The sequence below is a fragment of the Opisthocomus hoazin genome, chromosome 2 (genome assembly GCF_030867145.1).
Source record: "Opisthocomus hoazin isolate bOpiHoa1 chromosome 2, bOpiHoa1.hap1, whole genome shotgun sequence".
NCBI classification, from domain to species: Eukaryota; Metazoa; Chordata; class Aves; order Opisthocomiformes; family Opisthocomidae; genus Opisthocomus; species Opisthocomus hoazin.
In genome coordinates, this window is record NC_134415.1 from 23,233,134 (window position 1) to 23,256,963 (window position 23,830).

At 34.8% G+C, this 23,830-nt stretch overlaps 1 protein-coding gene across 1 annotated transcript in view; it reads left to right on the forward strand.

Annotated features, from left to right (window-relative positions):
* LRPPRC (leucine rich pentatricopeptide repeat containing) overlaps window positions 1-23,830 on the forward strand; it is a 101,690-nt gene that overhangs the window by 24,865 nt on the left and 52,995 nt on the right. Inside the window, exons 12-23 of the mRNA XM_075412879.1 lie at window positions 145-263; window positions 894-987; window positions 3,993-4,062; window positions 7,166-7,193; window positions 9,478-9,535; window positions 10,692-10,798; window positions 11,013-11,090; window positions 11,435-11,488; window positions 12,200-12,313; window positions 13,514-13,644; window positions 15,065-15,150; window positions 16,766-16,970. Of these exons, the coding sequence (XP_075268994.1) occupies window positions 145-263; window positions 894-987; window positions 3,993-4,062; window positions 7,166-7,193; window positions 9,478-9,535; window positions 10,692-10,798; window positions 11,013-11,090; window positions 11,435-11,488; window positions 12,200-12,313; window positions 13,514-13,644; window positions 15,065-15,150; window positions 16,766-16,970 (1,144 nt within the window). The remainder of the gene's footprint in view (window positions 1-144; window positions 264-893; window positions 988-3,992; window positions 4,063-7,165; window positions 7,194-9,477; window positions 9,536-10,691; window positions 10,799-11,012; window positions 11,091-11,434; window positions 11,489-12,199; window positions 12,314-13,513; window positions 13,645-15,064; window positions 15,151-16,765; window positions 16,971-23,830) is intronic.

A 23,830-nucleotide genomic window follows, 5' to 3' on the forward strand; every position in this document is an offset into this window, starting at 1 on the left:
AATGCAGGATTTTGCATGGGAATTTCAAGGAGGGAAATTGAGGAGACAAGTCCTTTTTTTTAAAAGCAATATTTATTTTTAAATGGTGAATCTCAAGTTTTAATTTTTCTGAAATGCTTAGCCTTACCAATTTTGCCTTGATAGGTATCTTTGAGGTCCTCAAAGTGATGCATGACTTGGGGGTGGAACTTGATACAGACACATACACAGACTATGTTTTTAAAAATTTTGCTGATAGTGAAACTGCCCGTGCCCAGCTGAAGGTGAGTTTACATTTAGAATTCATAAAAATGATTATTGCATGGCTTGTTTTTCTGTGGACTCTCTGAAGGCTTTAGATCTCAGTAGCGCTCTAAACATGAACTTGATATGATGAAGTCTGTTCAGAATATTAAGATTAGTTTAGAAACAGTTGTCGCACTGATGGTTTATTTGTGGTGTCTTTCTCCTGCTTTTCCTTCTCCTTTTCAGAGCTAACCGAAATATTTTGCTGAAGACTTACTAGCTTTCTGTTTCCTAAAGTGGAGAACTAAATAAATGAATTATGTCCTTTTTTTTTTTAATTGAGGATTTAGAAGTATTACAATTGTTTCTGGTTATTTTTTTTTCCACTTGCTGAGGAATTCAGAATAGAAGACTAAGTTTAACTGTCCACTCTTTCTGCCTTTGGTATCTTTGTCTCTTGCAATTGATTTCAGTACAAAAGCTGGATAATTTTTGATCAGTAGCAACTTACCTGGTTAGCCATGTAGACTTCTGTAGAGCACTTTCTGTGTTCTTAACAGCTATCAATACAAGAATGCCAATGTTGTTTGGGAAGGAAGCATTTAAAAATACAAAGTATCAGAAGGTCTTTTCTGTGTATTTCCAATGGTTGATTGCTTTATCTGTAGAAAAATGGCTGCCTGTTTGAAACCGTTGGACTCTCTGTAGCAGAAATAAGATATGAAGCAGCACATGGAAGACTGAACAACGTTCTTTCTCTGTGTAAGTATTTTTCATGTTGTAAGTTACTGTGTACTTGGTGGTAGTGTTGATTGGTTGTAGGCTAAGAAATTAAGTGCATTAGTATTTGAGGTTTAAGGATATGTGGGAAACTTGAGCAAAGCTTTTATTATGTGAGGTCCTCCATGGTGAGATGTCACACTGTTTGAAACTACCAATTCTGGACAACGTCATGGTTAAATTCTTTTTTAGTATTGAACTTAGCCGTAAGATTTACATACAAGATACTTATAAATCACAGTTTTGCGGTGATTGTGATAGGATTATGATCATCTCGTACTTAGAGGGCTTAAGGAAACAATTTGCCTTGCACAATGACTGTTAAGTCTTTGGTGCAGGGTTTTTTTTTTGTTTGCAGCACCAGTTACAGCGGGATGCTAGTCGAACAGTATGGCACTGAAGTACTACAGAATTATTAATGAAAGAACCAACTTTAAAGAACTGATTGGCACTGGCATTAACCTGAGGGTGCTCTACTGATCTGTTGGTCATGGAAGTTATGTGTATAAATTTGATGGGTTAATTAGGTGATGAAGTTGTAACAGCATGAATTTATCACTTTTTAAGAGTTTTCTCCAAAGACTGTTCTGATGCTCAGTGCTTGCAAAAGTTAATACACATGCTTAAGCAGTCTTTTGCTGCAGTTGTCGTTAACTGTTTTATTTAACGAGCGTAGAAATATGTAGTCCATACGCCATGACCCTGGGAAGCTGTTGTGTTGAAAATAAGAAAATGAAATGAGTAGTTACTAGTAAGTGATCTAATTTTTGTATTTGAGATTTATCAAGTAGTGAATGTTTAAGATTCACCTTACGTTCTGCCATTTTTTGTTTGTTCTTATTACAGTGAAACACATTAACAATCAGAAATGAAGTACTTTGACTTTTTTTTTTTTTTAGATAATAACTATTTGTTAGGAGCAATGAAATTTCTTCTGGAAAGTGAAGTAGAGTTTTTTTGCTTACATGAAAAAGTAGATCCACCCCTTCGCACTCATTTTGATTAACTGAAATAGGTTTTAATGTGTTATAAGGCACAAATACACGTGTGCCTGGTATATGGTGAATGTGTATGATATTCAAAAGTACGATACAGGCACATATAGTAGGCTGCGTTCTGTCTTACTGACATGAAATTAGTCTCACATAGTGTATTATTTAGCTGTTGTCTGTGTGTTGAATTCAAATCTTGTAGTGGTATTTCTGTTTACAAAGACTAGGGTTAATAATTCCTGGAGACATACAAAATTTCTTTTGAACTTGAGCTTTAAAGGAAGGTACTCCTGTAAATAGTTTACCAAGCTGGAATGAATGCTAGTAAATCTAATTAGCACCTATGTAATAAGGCACAGATACTAAACAGCTGGGTTTTTTGTTTTGTTTGTTTTTGACTTGGCTTCTTTTGCAGCATTACAAAGAGGGAAAAATAAATGCAGTATAGAAAATAGTTCAAAATTGTCTCATCAGTGTAGTCAGGGGAGGCGAAGGTTGGTTATTAATGCTGGTTGCTATCTAGGTATATTGATTCAGCTTCTCATACGTTATAATGTATAGATTTCTGCTGCTGACAAGATGAAAACTACGAAGCATCAGCTGAGGAATCTGGGCACATAAGGCAGCATACATGAGCCGCTTTTTCCCTTTATCATGCCGTTCCATTCCACTTCATTGTCAGCCTCTTGATTTTCTCAGACTTGTTTGTTGCTAAGGAAACCAGGTTGCCGATTGTCAGCAGCAGCTGAGCATACTAAGATGCTTTTCTGCTCAGTTTTTTGTGAGAAAAAAGTTTAATGTACCATGGGAGGAGGATTTGGAATGAGGTTTCTTGAAACCAACTTTACCTGAGATTTTCAAACTAAAATGAACGTTCCAACATTTAAAACTTTTCATTTTCTATAATGCCTAGACTTAGACAAAGGAGTGGTTTTAGCATGTTGTTCCTGCCTTTCATTTCCCAAATTCCTAAAGAGTTGGTGTTTTTATTTCAGTTCTCTACTACCATATACCACATTGCAGCCCTTGCTGAAAGGGCCCAGTGCATTCAGGTTTTCACAGGGGTTAATTCTATAGTGGTAGTGAAGTCAGATGATAATAACTTCATATAGGACTTAAATTCATCTACTGCTCTATTTTTTTCTTTGCTGGACTGTGGTGTTGAAATGAGAGACAGCAATTCTAGAGGAACAATGTAGAAAGACTTGGAACATTTAGCCAAGAAATTATGTAAAGATGAGGACGTAGGGCATAACTGTAAATGACCTCTCAGGGACATCTAATTTTAAGTAATTTTACAGTTTCCTTTGTGTTCAACCAATATTGTAAATATCAACATCTAGCACTGTGTGTCTTTCTCTTTCCCTTATATCTAACTCAATTCAGTGGATAGCACTTTAGATGGAACTTCTTTTTCTTTCTTTTTAGACAGTTTTCGCCAGCAGAAGAGAATGCCTAAGGAAGTGTCATTTTTTTTTTTCTTTTTTTTAAAAAAAAGGCAAAATTGTAAAGCCTATTTTAAAACAGGTGTTCAGTTTGAAACAGTTAACAAACCATTTGCTTCTGGTGGATCTTTTTTTGTTCCAGCACTAATATCTCAAGTTTTCTTGATTAGGATTGTTTGGTGTTTGTTTTGTTATTTGGAACATAATATTTTCTTTGGTCTTGTACTTATTTTAAAGATGCCTACTCCTATTACTAATTTGCATAAAAGACTAATATATTAACTATTGGCATGAAAGGCAATGAAGAGGGGAAAAAGGTCTCTTTTAGAAGATTTGATCACTTTTGAAATGCAGCAGATTTAGAGCTGGTAAAGCGAGGACCGTTTCAAATACCTGGTATTTGAAATTTTGATCTACAAAAGTTTGTCAGCATTTACTAAACTAATGAAATAGTTCTTCTAATGACACCCTATTTACATGATTGACTGAGTTGTTGCAGTTCTGGGATTTTTTTGCAATGATTGTTTAGAAATATTTCTTTCATTTACAGTGTCTTCACCAAGCACACCTCCAATTGATATTCATCAGTTTAGAAACAGCCTCGTTTTGGGTTTTAAAAGGTAAGGTTGCTATATGAATAGCGCTTTTTTTTTTTTTTTCCTTCCTGTAGCAAAGTTCCCTTTCTTTTTTGCCTTGTTGAAATGAAGTGTCTGCAATCATTCCCCCCCACTTCATGTTTGAAAATTTAAAAGTAGGGTTCCAGCTGTAGCAGATCTGAGGAATATCTTTGTTCCTCTCTGCTCTCCCTGGTTTCCTTGCTTCTGCTATATATGAGCATCCCCTTGAAGTATTGTATGTAGTGGATTAGAAAGAACTTTATTTTTCTTGTTTGTTATGTGGTATTTGACAGTATATAAACTTCTCAGGGTAGTAAACATTTGGGGTTTTATCTTTATTCATTTTGGCTGAGAAACTGGTATGCTAATATAAGATTTCCCTAAATAGTGTCCCTATTAACCATTAAAGTAAACGATGCTTAATGAAGACAAAATACCAGTAGGAGCCAGGCGTATTCTACTGTGCCTGGTAGTTTTCTGTGCCCTCTGGGTTAATACAACTCCTGAATGCTCACATTTAACACTTAGTGTTGTTCTAGATTGTCATGACTTTGTATTCACAGCCATATGGTCGCGTTTTGTAAGGAGGGTTCCTTGCTAACTTGCAGGGTTGTCTTAAGCTTATGCAAGTGTATGTGAATTAACAAACATTTCATTCACTGTTTGCTCCAGTAAGACATTTAGGATGGTGAATGAGGTTCTTTTGCAGCATACCTACACCACTGGGAACCAGAGAGGTCACTTCATACTACTCAGAATCAGAGTCTGAAGGCTGGTTTTGTTAACTAAGTTATTTCCTAAAATTTTGTAATGGTTATGAGATGTAACTATGTTTAGGTTGGATATTAGTAGAACATATGAGGTGAATATGACCAAAATAATTTCTTAGTAAATTGCAAGTTCTATCTAGCTGATCTTGCTCTGCCATGGGAAAAGGAGGAGAAAAAGCAAACCAGCGTTCAGATTGGGTTTGTTAGCTAGGCCCTAGCTGACCTTGACTTCCAAGAGATAAGCAAAGTAATGTTTTAGATCCAATAGGGGTGTTTTACTATTCCTTTTAGTAGTCAGCCCCAGAATCATCCGTTTCAGGTGTATTAATTAAAGTAACAGATTTTTGAAACGCATTTTCTCTCTGTGAAGTAGGACTTGCACTAGAAAGGAAGCCATACCAATGTTTACCACACACAACCAATGCTAGCATGAAATATCCTTAGCACTGGAGAGTTAGGCAAATGTTCAGAATGTGATTTAAAGTATCTTTGAAACATTATCAGCTTGTATTGTGAAAATCAGCTGCTGAGGAATCATACTGTCCGCAAGTGAAATAGTTACTCTCCTCAGTGGTGGAACAGTTACTACTGTTGTGAATTCAATAGTTATCAGACATTTGGGCTAAAAACTCAGAATTCTGAGAGAAATTAAGATTGGGGATTAGTGTGGTTTTTATTTGATTTTTTTTCCCCTTTTTCTTCAGCTTATTGTTTCCCTTTGTTCTTGCCACTTCTAAGTTTTATTTATTTATTTAATATTAATCTCTCTTGTTTGCCTTTATTGCTACCTGGCTTCAGAAGCTATGTGTGAGGTTGGCAGTGCCCAAATTTCACCCTTTTATTGCTTCTGGAAGCATGCTAATTCATATTTCCTTCTCTATTTTAAACTTAATGTCTAGAACAGCCTGAAAGTGAAGCTTGAGGGTATACTAGGATAGAAGAAAAGCTTATTTGTACTTTCGTGAAGACTGCAGCAAAATTTTATGACTAAATGCTGGTCTTGAATGTTCAAATGAGCAGAGCTGAGGACTGGCGTACAAAAGTACAGGGTATAGACACCAGGGACACATGAACAATGTCTGTGGCAGACTAGTTTATGGATTTCTGTTGAAAGTGCTCTTCTCTGCTAACTGCTTCGAAGTATTCCCATTCTATCTGCCTGATGTACCATTACTATTTCAGAGTCAAGTACTTTAGGAAATTGATGCATTTGATATCTGCAGTTCATTGTCATGCTGTCAGTGCTGGAGCAAGTTCACCCAGGAAAGCTTAACTAACCTCACAGACAGCATTATTTTTTTCTCCCCTCTATATGGACCTGCATTTGACTCGTTTTCAAATATAAGTGGCAGTAGCACAAAAAGAACGTTTCGTAGGCTTGAACCTCCTAAATAAAATCTTAAACTTCTACGAATGCTTTCAAGTTTCTTTGCAGCTGTTCAGACTGACATCTTATTTCCCCCTTACGAGAATTATAGGACGATAGAATAAGGCCATAAGTTTTTGTTCTCTTAGCCTTGTCTAGGTTAATGCTGTTTTATAGTTGTTGAAAAGTTATAGCTTCTAGTGAAAAATTTGATGTTCTACAAATTATAGGAATATGTCAGCTATATTATGCTTTAGTGAACTGGTTAACATGTTCTCTTTGGTTGTAACCTGATGATGTACAGAGAGGTGCTCTCCATCAAGTTCTGTCCTGTTCTATGAGGGGAGAAATTGGAGTTTTATATTTTGTTTTCTGTTTTTTAAGATACTATCTGTTTATCTCACTATAATAAACATTATACCTGAAGTAAGAGATATGATTACTTTCTTTTTTGCATGGTATAAATGCATTTGTAGCTGCCTGCTGTTGTCTGTCTGTGCTAAAAAACTAATTTTAATGCACAGGAGTCTAGATTTTTGCTCTAGCAAATTCCCCATATCCATTGTTTTCTATGTAAAGTACAACTTGTTTGAGTGAAGCATATTTTCTTGAAATGCTAAATAGAATGAAGTATAAAATAAAAAAGTACAATTAGGACCCATTAAAATATTGAACTAAAGATAAAACTGAAATATATTCTTTGTAGTCTTAGCTATCGGTTTGAATTGCTGCGTTATTTTAAGTTACTTAGCAGAAACTATGAGTATATGCAGTATATTAAAAAGTCCAATATGGACTCCATACAAAGTTGGTTTAAACAGTATGTGGCAATTATTGTATTTTTATTTCATTTGAATAATTTAAGATGATCCTCAGTGTTAATGATTTATGGTTTCTTTTAAAAAAAAATGATACAAGAGTAAAATCATTTCGTTGCCTTTAATTTGTTATCCTTTGCTGCCCTCTTCAGCTCAAATGATGTACATCTTTGGAGCAAGGTAAGTGGAGATGATAATGTTGTTAATGAAAATAAAGTTCTTTACACACTGCATGTTTATGATGCATTACTGTAAATCTTAATTCAGAGCCTGATAATTTTGGACCTTGATTCATTTGAGCAAGACTTTTGTCAGTGGCAGCTTGTACAACTGTATGAAATTGAATTTTCAAATTGGACAGTTAAGTGTCATTATGAAATACCAACTGTGGTATTCCCATGTAGCGTGGCTTATGCTACTCTGATATGTAGATCAGTGTTGTTATAGCTGAAGGTATATAGTTGTAGCTTCTGTAACAAAACCTGCCATGGCTGTGTGATCTGACATTGTTTAATTCCCTTTCCTGCCTTCGCTAAACCTTCTTTCTATCCCCACACATGTACTAATAAAATAATAAGGCACAATGAGAATGTTGAAGTCTCTGTCATATAACTTAAAACACTGAAGGCAAGCCAGGTAAAAGTCAAGGAGAAACGACTGATCATCTTGTCCTCCTCTGCCCCCCCCCACATGGACTACATTAGAAAAGACACTGTGATATAACTTGGTCAGTAAATTTTGTGGAGCACTAGAATAGAGGAGATGTTGGCAGATACTGCCTAGGATGTGGTTACGGAATTTGGGAAGGGATGCACTGTGATTTTTGTCTCTTTTCTTTGGTACTGTACCTACTGACTAATAAACTAGTACATAGCTTGCAGTATATGTTACATTTTGCAAAGAAATTTTGGAATGAAAGGGAAACTGCATTTTGGAAAGTCACTGATTAATGATTTACATGAATCAAGCACAACTTGTGAGGCACAGGTGTTTTTGTATTTTACTGCCATTTTCTGTTGTGTAAAGATCATGGTGAGAGGACGTTTTTGTCCTCTGCCTCCATCCTTCCTTTTTTTGCATTTAAAAAATAAAAAGGGAGGGCGGGAAGACAAAAAAAGGGGATCTCTTGTTACTCACATTATGAAAGTAATTTTGAAGGACAGTCAGAGGACTTAAGTGTAATGGTGGTCTGTACATAAAGTAATATCTAGAGTTACTTCTGCTGTTCTCTGTAATGGAAGAAAGATACATTTTGTTGTCATCGCTAAATTTATGAGTGAATACATTTATGAACCTTCTAAAATAAGAAATGCTAACTTGGGAAATAAATAGATACTTAGAAATAATATCACACATTCATTTCTTTTTTCTGTAATCCATCCTTTTAGATTCAGAAGAACAACTATGTTATCATGGCTTTCTTGCATTTTATTGTAGTTGTAGGTTCTTCTGTGTGTTGATTTGTCATACGAGGATGAGGGCAAAAGGGCAGAAGACAGCTGTAGTTTAACTGTCCACAGTGTCCGTGGTGTTGGTAGAATGAGAAGTGGTAGATACAGTATTCCATTGCACATCTGGTATTTTCTGGCTTTGTTTATCCATTTTCATTAAGAATTGAAGGTGAGGGTTCGTTTTCTTTTGTCGTTAGTTAAAACGCAGCACTTTGACAGTGGGAATACATCTCTCTAACTTGTTTCAGATTGCATTCTACAATCATGGCAGATAAAGCAAAATTCTTTAAATACTTAAAATCTGACTTTTTAGCTAAAGATGATGTAATTTCCTTAAGAACAGTCAAATGTATTTTTAAAGTGATGTAGTTTAGGTTGAAGTATTTGAGGGTAGGATGTGTGGGCTTCCTTTCCTCTGATGAAGTAAAATCTACATATTACTTCAGTTTTTATGACTGATGGAACATGTGCTATATTTAGTCAAATGCAATTAATTTTTATGGATGCATATTTTGTCATTCAAAATTGCACTTATTTACAACAGCTGTACTACTTATCTTAAATTTAGCAGAGCGTGATAAATCATGTTCCTCTTTTTTCTTTAGGTATTCGCTTCTTTCAAAATTAAAAAAAAAAAGCTTTATGGGTCAATTTCAGCTTTTCGGTAAATTGGAACATAATTGTAGCATCTCCAGGAGTGACACTGGTTAATATTTGCTTTAAGTAATGTCTTAAAATAGCTAACTTTCTGTCGAATGATACGTAAACAGAATGCTAGAGTGTCTGTCTTACTGCCATACCTCAGAAAGCATTTCTGTTTGCAATATTATTTAAAGAAAAACCTATTATTTCCAAAAAATACTTCCGTGTATTTCTTAAGGAATTACTATGATGTGGTAAAGAATAATACTTTAACAGAGAAATGCTTTATTATTTTGAGAATTCAATTTCAGATACTATTTGTCCTTGCTTGCTGCTTTTGGCTGCAATGTACGATTATTCTGTCTTACCAGATAACAGAACTGTTGTACAAGGATGAACGTTATTGCCTGACGCCTCCAGGACCAACTGGTAGAGTTTCAATTTCTATGATTGTAACTTATCCACAAATCCGTTCTTCTGTGTAATGATGGGTTTGAGGGATTACAACAGTAAACACTGATTGCTTCTTTTTGAAAGTGAAATTTGAAAACATGTTGGGTAAAATCCTGATTCAAATAATCAGGGTATATTTTGTGAGATCCATGAGATTTTTTTTTTTTTTTACAGCTATAAATAAATCTTGCTGATAATGATTTATTTTTCTAAATGTATTGACCAAAATAGAGATTTAGAATGAACACAGCATCAGTGCTTAAATACTTTAAAAAAAAAAAGGGGGCAAGCAGTCTTTCAACCTAGTTTTACCTTTAGTAGCCCTTCTGATTTTGTGAAGCAAAAAGGTACTTAACATCCCAAGTCTTTAACTTTGAAATACATATACTTTTTTTTTTTTTTTTTTTTTGAAATACGTATACTTTTTTGTGTAATCTTTTTTTTAAAAAAGCCCTGTGGGGGCTGGAGGGACAAGGGGGTGTGGGAACAGCTAACCTTTGAGAAGACAAGAAGCGAGGTTCTTCCTATTCTCATCTATGGGACCCCATATATTTTTACACTTGCATAGATAAGAAACTTAGCACTATTTGCTAAGATCTGTTAATCTTGATTTTCATTGGCTAATAGGCAACTTCTTCGGTATCAGTTGATCTACTGGTTAAAATATTTTTTCTGTTTGTATATTAATATTACAATACCTAATGAAGCTTGGTAATGGAATATAATGAATAAAATGTACAGAATAAATATGCAAAGTGTTATAAATCTGTTTTTTCTTTTGAGCAATGACAAAATATTTGTGGCAACTATTTGGGGTAGTGGTCAGGAAAGGGGGTGAAGGCCTTGGGCAGTACCACTTCTGTCACACAGTGGTGGAAAAAATAGATTGAAGTAAGATTCTGTACTGAAAAGCTGTCACTAGGTCTGAAAATAATTAATATTCCTTTCACTCACCAGTTAGATATGTGCTCCCAAACCACATAATCTCTATGCCTCAGTGATCATTGTTGCCATTTCAGAGCCTCTCATCAGGGTGACATCTCACACCAAAATGATTTCTTATAAATTAATCTTGATAACATGACAGTCTCGGTAATTTTAGTGGAATGCTTTCTCTTGTTTTTTTCTACAGAAGCTGTTGGCTATTTTCTTTATCACTTGATTGACAGCATGAGTGACTCAGAGGTACAGGCCAAGGAGGAGCGTTTGAGACAATACTTCCATCAGCTGAAGAAGATGGTACCATTTCATTTTTTGCTACATAATGCCTGTCCTGCCTGACATGTATCTATTAGATTTGAAATTGCTGCTTTTAAGTACAACCAGACCACTTCTCAATGACATGCAAGAGCTGGAGACTTGAATTACATCTGAGATAATTTCTGTTAGACAAATTTCAGTTTGGTTGTGTTTCAAAACTCTCATAATTTTTTTTCCCCACCTCTTGGTACAGAATATAGTTATCCCTACAGCCTACTACAGTGGCATTTGCAGACTGCTGGACTCCTCACAAGTTCCTGAATTAATTAAGGTCTGTGGTTCTACAGCAATTATTTTGAAGCTAAAAAATGGAGTATGTGTACTCTGTGAATATATTTTCCTTTGCAAAATAAGTATCTTTATGCAGTGATTATATGTAAGCCTTTTAACCTTTCCATGATTTTTCACTGCTGAATCTGTTTTCATGTGTGCAAGTTTTTGAGGGATACATTTAATAAGTGCTTCTTCAAATCGTTGTAATAATGCTGCAGAATACTGCTTTTTTTAAACATGGCAATTATATAATTAACCTGAACATTTTTATCATTATATGCTTATTTAGAGATTTAACTTTTTGGGAGTGATTATTGATATCTTTGTCTTACTGTGTTTTAGGGTGCAAGGTTACTGTCTCATAAGAAATCCCTGCCTACAGACAACATTCCAGAAGTAAGTAAATTCACAGATAGCAATGATTGTTCTTACTGTAATAATAATGTTTGGGTATGGGTTTTATATGAAGTGTAATCACTAGCTTCCATATTATGGAAGTATATTAACATTATTTGAATCTACCATTTGAAGTTCAGGGGTTACTTCCAGAGTAGGAGTAAAGGCTATCCAGATTTTCACAAAGACCTGATACTTGACCTTGGAGTTGGCTGAGGTTTTGTGCCTCAGTTTCCCTGTCTGGTAAATATTTTTTTAAAAGTTCTAGTTAGTTAACAGTGGTGGTGTGAGGCTTAATTCATGCTTGTAAATTACAGTGATCCACTTGAGTGGCAGGAACCGTATAAATCTATACTGCTTCTAATGGTGGAGTGTCAAGTCTTTACATCTCTGATCTCAGCAGCGTGGAGATGGAAGACGAAACAGGCTTCTATTCCCCACTTCCCTGAACACAAAGAACTGAGTACAAGAGAAATAGTAATGTTGACCTGTGTAGATATGCTACTTTATGCTTTTTTTTACTGTATTCTGACTCAAATCTTCAATTAGTACATACTGTTTAAACAGATAAAAGCATCTTAAATGATTAAAAAATTTCTTATGGTGTGAAAGAAGAGGACTGTTTTGTCTGTCTTTAATAAAAGTGATCCGACAAGTTGTTCGGGGAAGGGTGTTTTTGCAACTGACATTCTTTCTGTTACCTCCATTTAGAGTGCAAAATCTGACGTGTCTGCTTTGGAGAAGAAACTAGAAAAGCGAAAAGCTGAAAACCAGCCTATTACAGATGTCTTGAAACAACTCATACATGCTCTTTGTGAAGAAGAGGTATCTTAAGCAATGCAGAGATAATTGGAAACACATAGCTATATTTTTAAAGGGACATAAATGACTGTATTATGGAAAGACATAGTTAAGCAAAGACAAGTGCAGTGCTTGAGGTTTCATGGTTTGATGCTTATAAATCAAACATAAGTGCAAAAAGCAATTAAATCAAAAGGTTAACTAATTTCAGCAACACCTTGAATGGCATGTTTTGGGGTTGCTGAAGTTTGTTTACAATAATCTGCAAAGTGAATGATAGTAACAGCTGTGATAGGTTTATCATACATGCCAAATGTCCTTTCAAGCCATGGCTCCGGTCTCTTATATCTAGATTGTCAAGCAACTGATACATGCACTAGTCATTTGCAATTCAAATATTACTAGGTTGTTAATGCAGGGATTGAAATTCCATTTTCCTGCAGGAGGAAAGCTCTTCTGAGATAAAGGGTCTCTTGCCTTCATTCGGCAGGCGTCCAGCTGTAGTTTATATTCATTTAGTGTGTGTCTGTAATTTGTGGGGTATCACCACACTTTTATTCAGTTTCTTGTTCAGTATGATCCTGCCTATAAAGCTGTATATATAGGAACAGTAACAGTTGTGCAGATGATAGCACAATATTCTCTGTTGCTAAGAATACAATTTATAAAGAATGATTCTCAGCTGTCTGTCTCTCAGTTTTGCATATGAAATAAGACTAGAAGCAAACACCATTGTAAGTTCAAAGTGGTCAAATTTATGAATAGGAATGTATAAAAAAATAAGCTTTCTGTGGGATCGTTAAGTAGTTTCTTATTCTTTAGAAAGTAGTTTTGTTATGTGTTTGGCAGTCTACCAGGTGAAAATTGTTATTAATTCCAAATAAATAAGAACTGTTTTAGAATTTGAGTTAATCATGTTTATGGTGTCTGTCTGGATTTAAAAAAAGTCTTACATTAAAACATACTAGAAATGTAAGCGTAAAGCAAGAAAATTTATTTAGAAATCTACTCTCAAGTTATTCTAAAAGGTGTGTTAGAAAATACTGATTTCTGCAAAATAAATTTCTTGAAATTTGCTAAAGCATTACATCACTGTTTTCAAATGTGATTTTACACTACTAAAAGCCCTACAGCAGTCATGTAACTGTACACTGAACATACAAAAATCATAATGTCATACTGACTTTTCCTCTAGTTCACATCTTTGCTTTGTTCCTTTTTTAGAATATGCAAAAAGCCCTTGAAGTGAAAGCCAAATACGAACCGGACATGGTTGTCGGTGGCTATGCAGCCTTAATAAATTTGTGCTGTCGACATGATAATGTAGAAGAGGCAATGAACCTGAAAGAAAAAGTGTAAGTACACCGGCACTGAAACATGTCACAGAGATTTATGCTGATACACAGACCTTGTTGAATTAAGTAGGTTGAGTATTAACCCCCTCATCCATTTTTAATTAGTTTTCCCCACCAATGTATGTGCATTTAAAACAGTCAAGGGTGTGGTTTTTTGAAACAAAAAAATTGCTTTGTATAATTGAACATTAGAAGCAGCTACTTTGTATGGTCAGTAATTATCTTAAAAGGCAAATTGCTGCGTAGGATCTTTTTGTTTTTATTTTTAAACACACATAGTGTCGAAATGGAAGTTTGGCTTAATTAAAGGGAAAAAAAAGTACCTGTATTGTGTGTTAGAAAGCACCTAGAAAGTGTTTAGAATATGCTACACCTTTATTGTCTTTGGAATAGCACTCTTTGAGTGGCATTATTTTAAGACTGTCAATAAGCATTCTACTTTAAATTTTTATTTTCAGAGCTTTATATCTTGGCTGTGAAAATTAGCTCGTAGCTAAAACATGCTATGCATGAGTTATCCTGGAGCACATTCTTACAGATCATCTTTCTGTTTGCCCCTTCCCTTTCTCCCTTGAAAGTCTCCTTTGAGTCTGATGCTACAGTGAATATAGAACAAGTTATGTGTTACTTTCAGGTTCTCTATCATATGCACTCACAAAGTATTTGCTTTGGTCTTACAGTAGGTTGTCAGGCAGGTGCTCATTACACCTTGCTAGTGTTTGAAATTATGTGAAATGATTGAGCTAGGAGTATCAAGAAATTTGCCACTCCACAAATAATGGTAGTGTATTGGTTTTGTCTGTACTACCACTCTCACACAATCCCCATAGTGAGCTCACATGAAATAAAATTGAGTCTTGTAGTGGAGCTTCACTGCAGTAGCACATTTTTACTCATCTGTCTCAAGTGTAGCATAATATTTCTGTGACTCTTCTCGTCTTGTTGAATTATTGCAAAAAGAAACTAGAAGGAATTAATTTTAAAACTTACAGAAAAAAGAAAACCAATACATAGCAGAAACTTCAAAATAGTAGCTATTAACTTGTTACTATAGGTGAGTAGTTTCATAATCTTTTATCAAAAAGAATTATAGCCCTGCTCCAGCTGTTTGGACTGAGTTTTCTTCCCAGGCCTCTGGGAAATACCCTGTTTTGTGCAATAACTGCCAAATAATTAATTAAACTATTTGGCTCTTTAAAATATAACTTTTGGGTTTTGGGAATGGGAAAGTGTGTGGATAATATTTTTAAATCACATTTTAATGATGCATCTTTTAAAGTCTATCAGATTTTTCTTTTAACACTTACAGCTTTCAGTTCTCAGTGCTGTTGTTTTATGTAATTTTAAAAAATAAATCTTTTAGCTGAATCCATAAAATACGAATTTCTGTTGATACAATCCTTAATGTTTTAATTTCTAGCTTCCCTAAGAATTCACCTGTTGCTCTTGACACTGGAAAGTACGTAGCACTGGTAGAGGTCTTAGGAAAGCATGGCAGAGTCGAAGGTAATCCATTTGCTTTCATTGTGTGTTTCTGCCATATAATAAAGGTATCTTGCCTCAAGAATAAAAATGTGAGTTGATATTAATGGTATATCATGTGCTGAAAAGTGCTTGAACATTTTGCATACAAATTTGCATGTGAATTCAACCAGAGATGCTTGGACAGTGCAGGCCATTAGTTTTAATGGATTGGCAAGCTTGTCATTTACATTTGCACAGCTCAGTGCTTTTTGCATTTCTGCAGCTAGTTTTTATTAGCATTGCTGTTTGGATTGAGTTTGAAGATCATGACTTATGGCACAAATTGCGTATGTGCCTAGACTAATGGCTTTGTTTTTGCTTAAGAAGGTCTGAAGGCTGAACATAAAACCTATAAACATAACCTTCTTATAAGAGCCAAGTACTGCAAAAAATCATTTAACTTTTTATACAGTATATATTTTTCTGTTAGTATTCTTTTATGTGTTTGTTATTGAATTTTGGAGTCAATCTGTCAAACTGCCTGGAGATTTTGGCTTTTAATGAGTGTTCTGCAAACTGTCTATTTTGTATTTCTAGATGTTTGCATTAAGCTGTTAGCTCTTTAATTTCTGTAATTTAGTCTAATATAATTCTGTAATTTACATGATTTGCTTGATCTTTAAAAGAACTCTAGACTGTCATCAACTTTAAAAGGTGATTCTGGATATTGAGTTCTATGATTTTGTAGAAGACTTAACACTGTAAAAGCGTGGTCCAAGCCTAGACACAAAACATTATGGTTTTATATAAAACACTATAGAATAAAATAAAAAGCTAATGTAATTTTTTTGTTGTAAGATCTTTTTTTTAAATTTCTCTTGGCCTCTTATTAAGCTTACTGTTAGAAAAATAATAAACAAAGCTGATGTTTTCCAAATCAGATCATGACCACCTCTACATTAAAGCAGTTTGAAAAGATTAGTTTGCTTTTAAGAGCATAAATGTCCCTCAAAATAAAACAATTCATAAATGTAGCCAAATGTAAAGTGGTCAAAACATTCTGTCTATGCAATAATTAAGAACATAATAAAAATGCATTTTTTCCATATACCAAAATGTTTTTCTGCTTTACTAATGAAGCTTAATGAACCTAATGTTTTAACATGCAGTCTGTTAGAAAGCTTTCATTGGCTCTCCTTGGCTAATTAGTATCGACACAGCAAACAGGCCCTATCGGTATCAGACCATTAGTCTGGCTGTATATACAGTGTAAACATATCTTTATTATCTGGCCTCGTGACAAGCCATCTGCTGAAGAAACAATGGAGTGATTTAGCAGATGTTAGCACTGAACGATAAAAGCATCCATTTAGTAGAATCTTGCAGCTATAGGGCAGACTATACAGGGTTATGTGGTGCAGAGTGGGCACACAGTTCCTATCTATAATTTGTAGTCAAAGTTGCAGCAAAATGATAAAACCATGCTATTGTGGATTTATAATTGTAGTCTCGTTTAGAAATGCAAGTAGTAATTAACTTGAAATCAGCATTATACGCCAGAATTTACATTCCTGCTGGGTTTGAAATGCTGTTTTAATAGCAGTTTGTTTTCCCTACGTGAAATTACCTAAGGGTCTTTTGTGTTGTTTCATTGTAGATGCTATTAACATTCTAACGGAGATGAAAGAGAAGGATGTTCCTATCTCAGACAGAACAGTTGCATCTTTTTTCCGCATTCTTAATGCCGCTGCCATGCGAGGTGAAGTTGAAACAGTGCATCGGTTACACGAGACCATTGTGAACCTGGGGTTGGCGGATACTGCTGTCCTTCATTCCCCTCTGATTACAGTTCACCTTGAAAAGTAAGCTATGTTTGGGCTTCAGGTGAAACAAGTTGTGATATGATATTTCCTTCTGTTGGGTGATGTGTATGCTATACACAGCTGCACGTTCATGTTCAAAAGTGCTCGTGCACGTAAACGTGCATGCAAATGATACTTAAGTGATCTAGGAATAGTAATGAACGAATATGTTTTCTTAAGTTAAATAACTGTTTTCATCACTTACACATCAAGTCATGGTCTCTGGGAAGAACAGCTGTGTTTTATGGACACATCAGAGATGAAGTGCCTGTATATTGGAATATGCTTATGAATTAGTTGATTCTAAAGCTTGTTTGACAAGATAGCTATTCAGAGCATGATAGGTATATTCTCAGCTTTTGTGGTTAAGTAGTATGTGTTTTCCCATCAAAATAGCATTATTTTGCTGTGCCATCCAACGCATCTCAGGTGAGTTGAAGGGCGGTTGTTGAACACTGAAATATTTTTAATTCGCATAATTCAAATAATTTGATGTTATTGCCAATAAACCGCTAAGTTGCTGAATGTGAAATTCAAAGAAAGTACTGCCTGGTTTGTCTATTGTGATTTTTTTTTTTTTTTTTCTGCATTTATACTTTTAATACCGTTTAATAGAGAAAAGGAAGTTCAAACATTCATTCTTGCGGGAGGTATCTGTAATTCCGCGTGTCATCTTCCTTTGCATAAATTTTCATTATGAGGTGTAGGATATTTGAGTTAATGTACATATGAACTATATCACAATTTCTTACTAGAACTGAGTCTCTTCACTTCATTTACCATATGCAGAATCCTTTTATTTTTTAGTTACGTCATTTGTGTAGTTGCTGGATTTTAGTCTCTTGTAGCTAGTGACTGGTCAGTTTCTTGCAGTTTGTTTCATGTATATGAAATGTTCTTGGCTGAAATGTAATACCTATGACATAAGTTAATTTTTTATAGTATCATGTAAGTCAGCCTCAAAGATGCATATTAATGTTTCTGTTAACATGTAGGATTTTAGTTCTTGTAAGTATTATGGCTACACGAGGTCTGAATAACGTTTCCTGTATTCAAAATTCTTGTCAAAAAGATGTAACTCTTGGTAGATGCACGTACATTCTCTTCTAAAAATAGTGTTTTGGTGTAGTGATTAAGAACATAGTGCAGATCTTTTCAGTCAGCAACACTGCCTTGGTTACATCACAAGGCAAGGCAGATGTTTATGAAAGTAATTTAGCTGCAATCATATGTAACTAATGTGTCGGAAAAATATCTGATATGCTTTGCAGTGTGCAGTAAGAGCAGCTGCATTTTACGTAATTGCTTTATGCACGTTGACATGCAGGCTGTACATTGTGCTACTTGGGTTCTTTTCACTTCAGAAGTACTATATGATGGTGCAAATAAAGATGTGTGGATGCAAAGGGGGACAGTAGAGAGTTATTTCAGTTTGATTCCACATTTGTTTCGATTATAAATGTTTAGTAAAATTTTCTAAAAAGTTTGTTTTAATAAGGAGACTCTTGATGAGCCTAGAATTTTGAAGGAGAAAGTAATTCTATACTGTGAAACTGTATAACTACAAGCTATTGGTACTCACCTGTATAACTCTTAATACATTTCATATATATAAATATGATACAAAGTAAGCTCATTTCCTATGTTATTTTTGCTGCCTTATGGGTGGGGAGACTTGCTTCCTCTCCAGTGTTAAACGGAAAGAAGGGGGAAGCTTTTTCCGCATAATGTGCTTGGGAGGAATAACTGAATTTCACTGACTCTGATTTTTTTTTTTTTTTTTTTTTTTTCTTTTTTGTCTTGGAGATAAAGTTTTTGAAAGTTACAGGTGACTGAAATAAGTGTTAGTCATTTCTTGCAGCAGTAGTGCTTACTATTTGCCATCCTGCAGCTCCAGTATCACGCTGAAATGCTGTCATTTAGCTGCAGGTCGTCAGCACGTTTCTGAAATTAGCTCTGGGATGTTTTTTAATGTTCCACAGCAGTGGTTGTGCTAGTATTTTGTATTCTTAATATATTTTGAACTTTTTAATTGTTTGTAAAGGAGTCTATCATTTGCTTTTGAAGATTTCGGCAATTGTAGGCGTAAAATGTTTTCATCTACCCCTTTTCTCTGTACGCAGTCCTGCGTATTCTGAAATTCTTGTTAAGTCCTAGTGCGTGTTAAAAGTGACAATTTGCAGCAGAGCATGGAAAAGAAAAAAAACGTTGATGAACAGTATGACTTGACAAAAGCTAACAAAATCTAATATTCTAATAGAATGGACATTTTGCTTTTAATATTTTGAGAAATATTTAACTGAAGTAACTAGAGAGAGAACTCATACTCTCGTGGGGTTTTTTTGCCTTGAGAAAATATAGGAGGGTCCACCACTCTGCTTTTAATTGTATGATTGTTGTTTATGACTCTGATCGGTTCCTCAAGATGGTAATAATCACGTTGAAAATCAAGACTGTCCACATGTGAAATCTTGGTCTGTCATCTAAGGTGATAAACCTGCCTTGGACAGCATGACAAAAATTCTTTGTTCCTAAAAGCTGCAAGGATTTGAAGAGCTTGTACTTTTTTCTTAAAACATCTTTGAACTGGTTCTTCCAAGTGATAGTAATTGGAAAAAGTTGTGTTACCTACACCATGTAAAATTTCTTACAGTTTTTAAGGACTGTAGTTTTGGCTTTTAGCTTCTCTACCAACTGTCAGGGGAAACCAATTTGAACATGAGCCATTTTATGAAACTGAAGAGATTTGTGAAGCTAACCTGCTCCTGTGCTATCTGATACCTTACTCATACCTATTTACAGGATGGTAAATTAACAGATACAGTTACTATTGATGAGGTTTTTTCTTCTACCAAGAAAGCTGCACAAGCCAACTTTCGTGCATCCAAAAATAGGAATACACATCTTAAAAACTTGACGGGGTTCCTCTCTTTTCACTAAGTTTGTTTCTACTCTGCTTGTTTAATACCACCTCTGAGAAACAAACCAAAACATGTTCAGGTTTGAAATTTACTAATTCTCTGTATCAGAAGTGCTCTTAAGCAGAAGCAAGAAAATTTGCAGGTAAACTATGAAAACTTTGTTACAGACTGTAGGAACAAAATATTTTGTAAATTTAAGTCAGTGAACACAAGCAGTTAATATCTGTATTTTAAATAATCTAAAGGCGATAACTGGATTGTGTCTTTTTAGAAATAGTGTATTTTGATACAGCTTTGTCTAGTAAAGCATTGAGTGCTAGTTTGTGGTTAATCTTATATAAACCCGTTTTGTTTAGTTTCTTATGTAGTAGATACAGCGTGAATCCAGTGCCTTGACGGTTTTTCTTTTGTTTTCACAGAGTTAAATTCACATGTGATTTTGTTTGAGATCATTCTGTAGCACATAGAAGTTAATTGACTTTTAAATTTACTTTTAAAAATAGTCATCTTTTTAAATTAGGTGATATTTTTAGTGGGGGGGGGGAAATATCTAGTAGGGAGAGGTTTTTCTAATTTGTAGTGGCTTTATTTTGAATATTTATATTGGAACTCTTTACATGTTGCAGTGAAATTAGGGATGTTTGGCTCTCTTACTCCATTATTGCAATTAGGAATTCAGCATCATCAGTGCCAAAGGACAAAAGTGTCTCATTTGCCCTATGGGGACAGGACAGTGATAACATGATTTTTCGTCAAGGATCATTGGGTCGTAATTAAGTTACATTCATGGCTATTGCTTTTTGAAGGATGATTGGTAAATGACAGGCTTCATGTGCTTAGTACGGACAGTGTTCACTAGGGTTTTTTCCTCCCTCTGTCAGAAAATCCTGTTGAGTCTGATAATGTAAATGTGGCATTTTATTCTGAACAAAAGAGCAGGGAAATGAGCTATCTTGTCTAATCATTCAGTTGTTTAACACCGACTTCCAGTTTAGACTCAATTGGCTGGAAAGCACTTGACATGTGAAGTTAGTGCTGTTCGGAACGCATGTTTGAGTAAATTTTAAAGTAAGTGACAGCTAAATTGTACCTAGGGAAATTACAAAGCCTTCAACACAGTTAATTTTTTGGGGAGGATTAGTTGTAATTGCAACACCAGTCTCCTTGAAGATTCCTTAGTATAGCAAATGAGCAGAAAAACATTTAGCTCTTTCAAGAGCCCGTTAACAGAATAATTTTTGTAAAGCTGATTGTACCTCACTGAATTGGCTTCCCTATACACTAACATCTGCTTTAGATTTGTAGAGAGGGATTTGTTTTACCAGTCTACCCTCCACCCCCACCCCAGAGAGTCCCTTTTTTCTTTCTACCTCTCTAGTGATTTCAGGTTTGAGAGCTTTTCAATCAGTAAACCCCTTAGGTAAATTGCCACTTCACTAAAGCTTTATGCATAATGTTGCAGCACTTCATTCCAATTAAAATCAATATTTGGAGTCTTATTTTTATCAGGCAGACTCTCTGGTTGGGAAAGTTGTTTATTACAAGTAAAAGGGTTAGATTTAGTGCTACATTCTTGGAGCAAGAGGGGAGTGGCTTGTTGAAATTGAAGGGGGGTGTTATATTCATGCACGCTGCACCGTGTGTTCTGCAGACACTAAGACATCTGAGTAATTTTGTCTCTTCAAGTAGCTTTGTGTGAGTAAAATTGCCCATGCAGATAGTTGGAAGATTGTGCCCATAGTATCTTGGACTTCGTAGGCATCCTAAACAGAAACCAAAGGAATCAAAAAAACCTTATGACATCTTAACTCTGGCATCAATTTAGTTGAAAAATAACGCCGAAGTAGGACTCATCTGGGATTACGTAAGGGCCAAGCATAATACAGTGGTGACTGAGGCTCCTTCTGTCATTCAAAAATAATAGCGTATCTTCTTTTTTAAAAGAACAAGTTTCAATAAGAAGGAAAAATACACCTAATCTTTAAGTGGAACAGGTATTAGCCCTGAACAGATAATATTTGTGAGTGTCTTAGAGCTGCAGTATCTGTCCAACTCAAAATGAAGCATGGATCATCTGTGTTCACATTTTAAATATTTTTTTGTCCAGACTGACACTGGAAATCAGATTTTTTGAACATGGCTGTGAGTATATGGGCTTGCTTACTTTTTTTGACTTGATCCATATTAACTAAATAGTAATTTTGGACCCAGCTTTAATGTAGTAGTAGTATAGTAAGTATCCTTTGGGAAGATGAGAGCGTGTTCAACATGCAAAAGTTCGTACAGAAAAATTGCCAAATAGTTTCAAATATACAGCTGTTCTTTAGCTTAAAATGCTAATATCTAAATAGCATTTTCTTAAAATGTGGAAAATCTTTTTATTGTGCAGTTCTTTTTTTAAGATAGTGAGTTGAAACAACAAACACATTAAAATGTTACCTATACTTAAAATTTGAAGCCTACATTAAGTTCCCGATTTGCATTGGTTTTTTTCTAACAGGATTGTAAAAACCGCTTACAAAAGTAGTTGCTGGTTCTTTGAATTAACTGCAGCTTGTGACGATTAAGAAATACTGCAGGTTGTTGAATAAATCGTGTTAACTTGAGTACAAGCATAAATTTGATGTTTTTTTCTTTGCAGTAGTAGTACAAACAATTTCTTTGTAGAAGCTGAACTTCTGTACTTTTTATTATTTTATGGCTGATGGTTACCAGTTTTATCGTTTATCTGTTTTATTAAACACCATTCTCTAGTAAACTATGGATGACTGGTTGGTTGCTTGAATGCAAGAGAACAAATATATCAGATTTCGATATATTTTAAACAAATGTCTAGTAAATTAGTGTGTAAGATACTAACCTCCTTAAATGCAGACTTGTTCAGGCACCTTTGAGAGGTAAGTACCAGTAACAAGTACAGTATTTTCATTTTCCTTATCTCAGTTCTTTGTTGAGTTTTTTCTCTGTGTATATAGTATTAATGCCTTCAGAGGTATACATTTAGAGACTACAAAACTCTTAATGTTCCGGTTTGAATGACATTCCAATTGTTCATTCATTTGTTGATAGCTTTGACCTAAAAACAGTCACTTTAATCCTTTAGGAATATAGCCCAGACCATACTATGGCTGTTTGAGCATCAATCTGAAAAGCTAGATTTATCACGGAAAACTTTCATTTGGATGTATGAATGTTGTTGTGCCTTCTTAGAAATTGAGTAGTTTTCTGTAAAACTGTTCTTTTAGATGTTAACTGAACTTGCATCTAAAGCAAGAGAAAAATACTGATTAGATAAAGCTTTATATCTGTCTATGGTAACTACCATAGTATTTCTCTTTTATGACAGTAATCTAGCCTGCAACATCTACTTGCAGTTTTGAAATTAACCTGTAATTTAGTCTTCACCCCAAATGACAAAAATTCAAATGACTCCATGGGGTGCCAGAAGATGCACTGTAAACAGGGCTCTGTAAGGGGGATAAGGTGGAAATCTATCATCTTGGGTTGATTATCAGAATGCCAGTATTACTGAACAAAATTAATTCTTCTTCTGTGTGTGACTATTTTTTTTTATTTTTTAAAAACTAGCCTAGATGAAGATAGTATATAGTAGTCTAGATAGTTCATTCTTTGAAAAAGCAGAATTTGTGCTGCACAAGAAATGCAGTGTGAGAAGAGGACATCTGAATTTGGCTTATTTTAACAGTAATATATTCATTTCTTAAGGTTCAGTTGATCAATAATAAAGTTGCTTCAGGAATGGAAAATCATTACTTCAAGTCAGTTTTGTTATGGCCTTCAGCAGCTGCTGTTATGTGATATTTTTATTTTTATTTTTTAATTTATTTTTTCCCCTTTCCTACTTCCACCACCCTTTATTTGATAAGCCTGCTGAAATCTGAAATGCAATTATATTGACGGTTTGGCTACTTACTACAT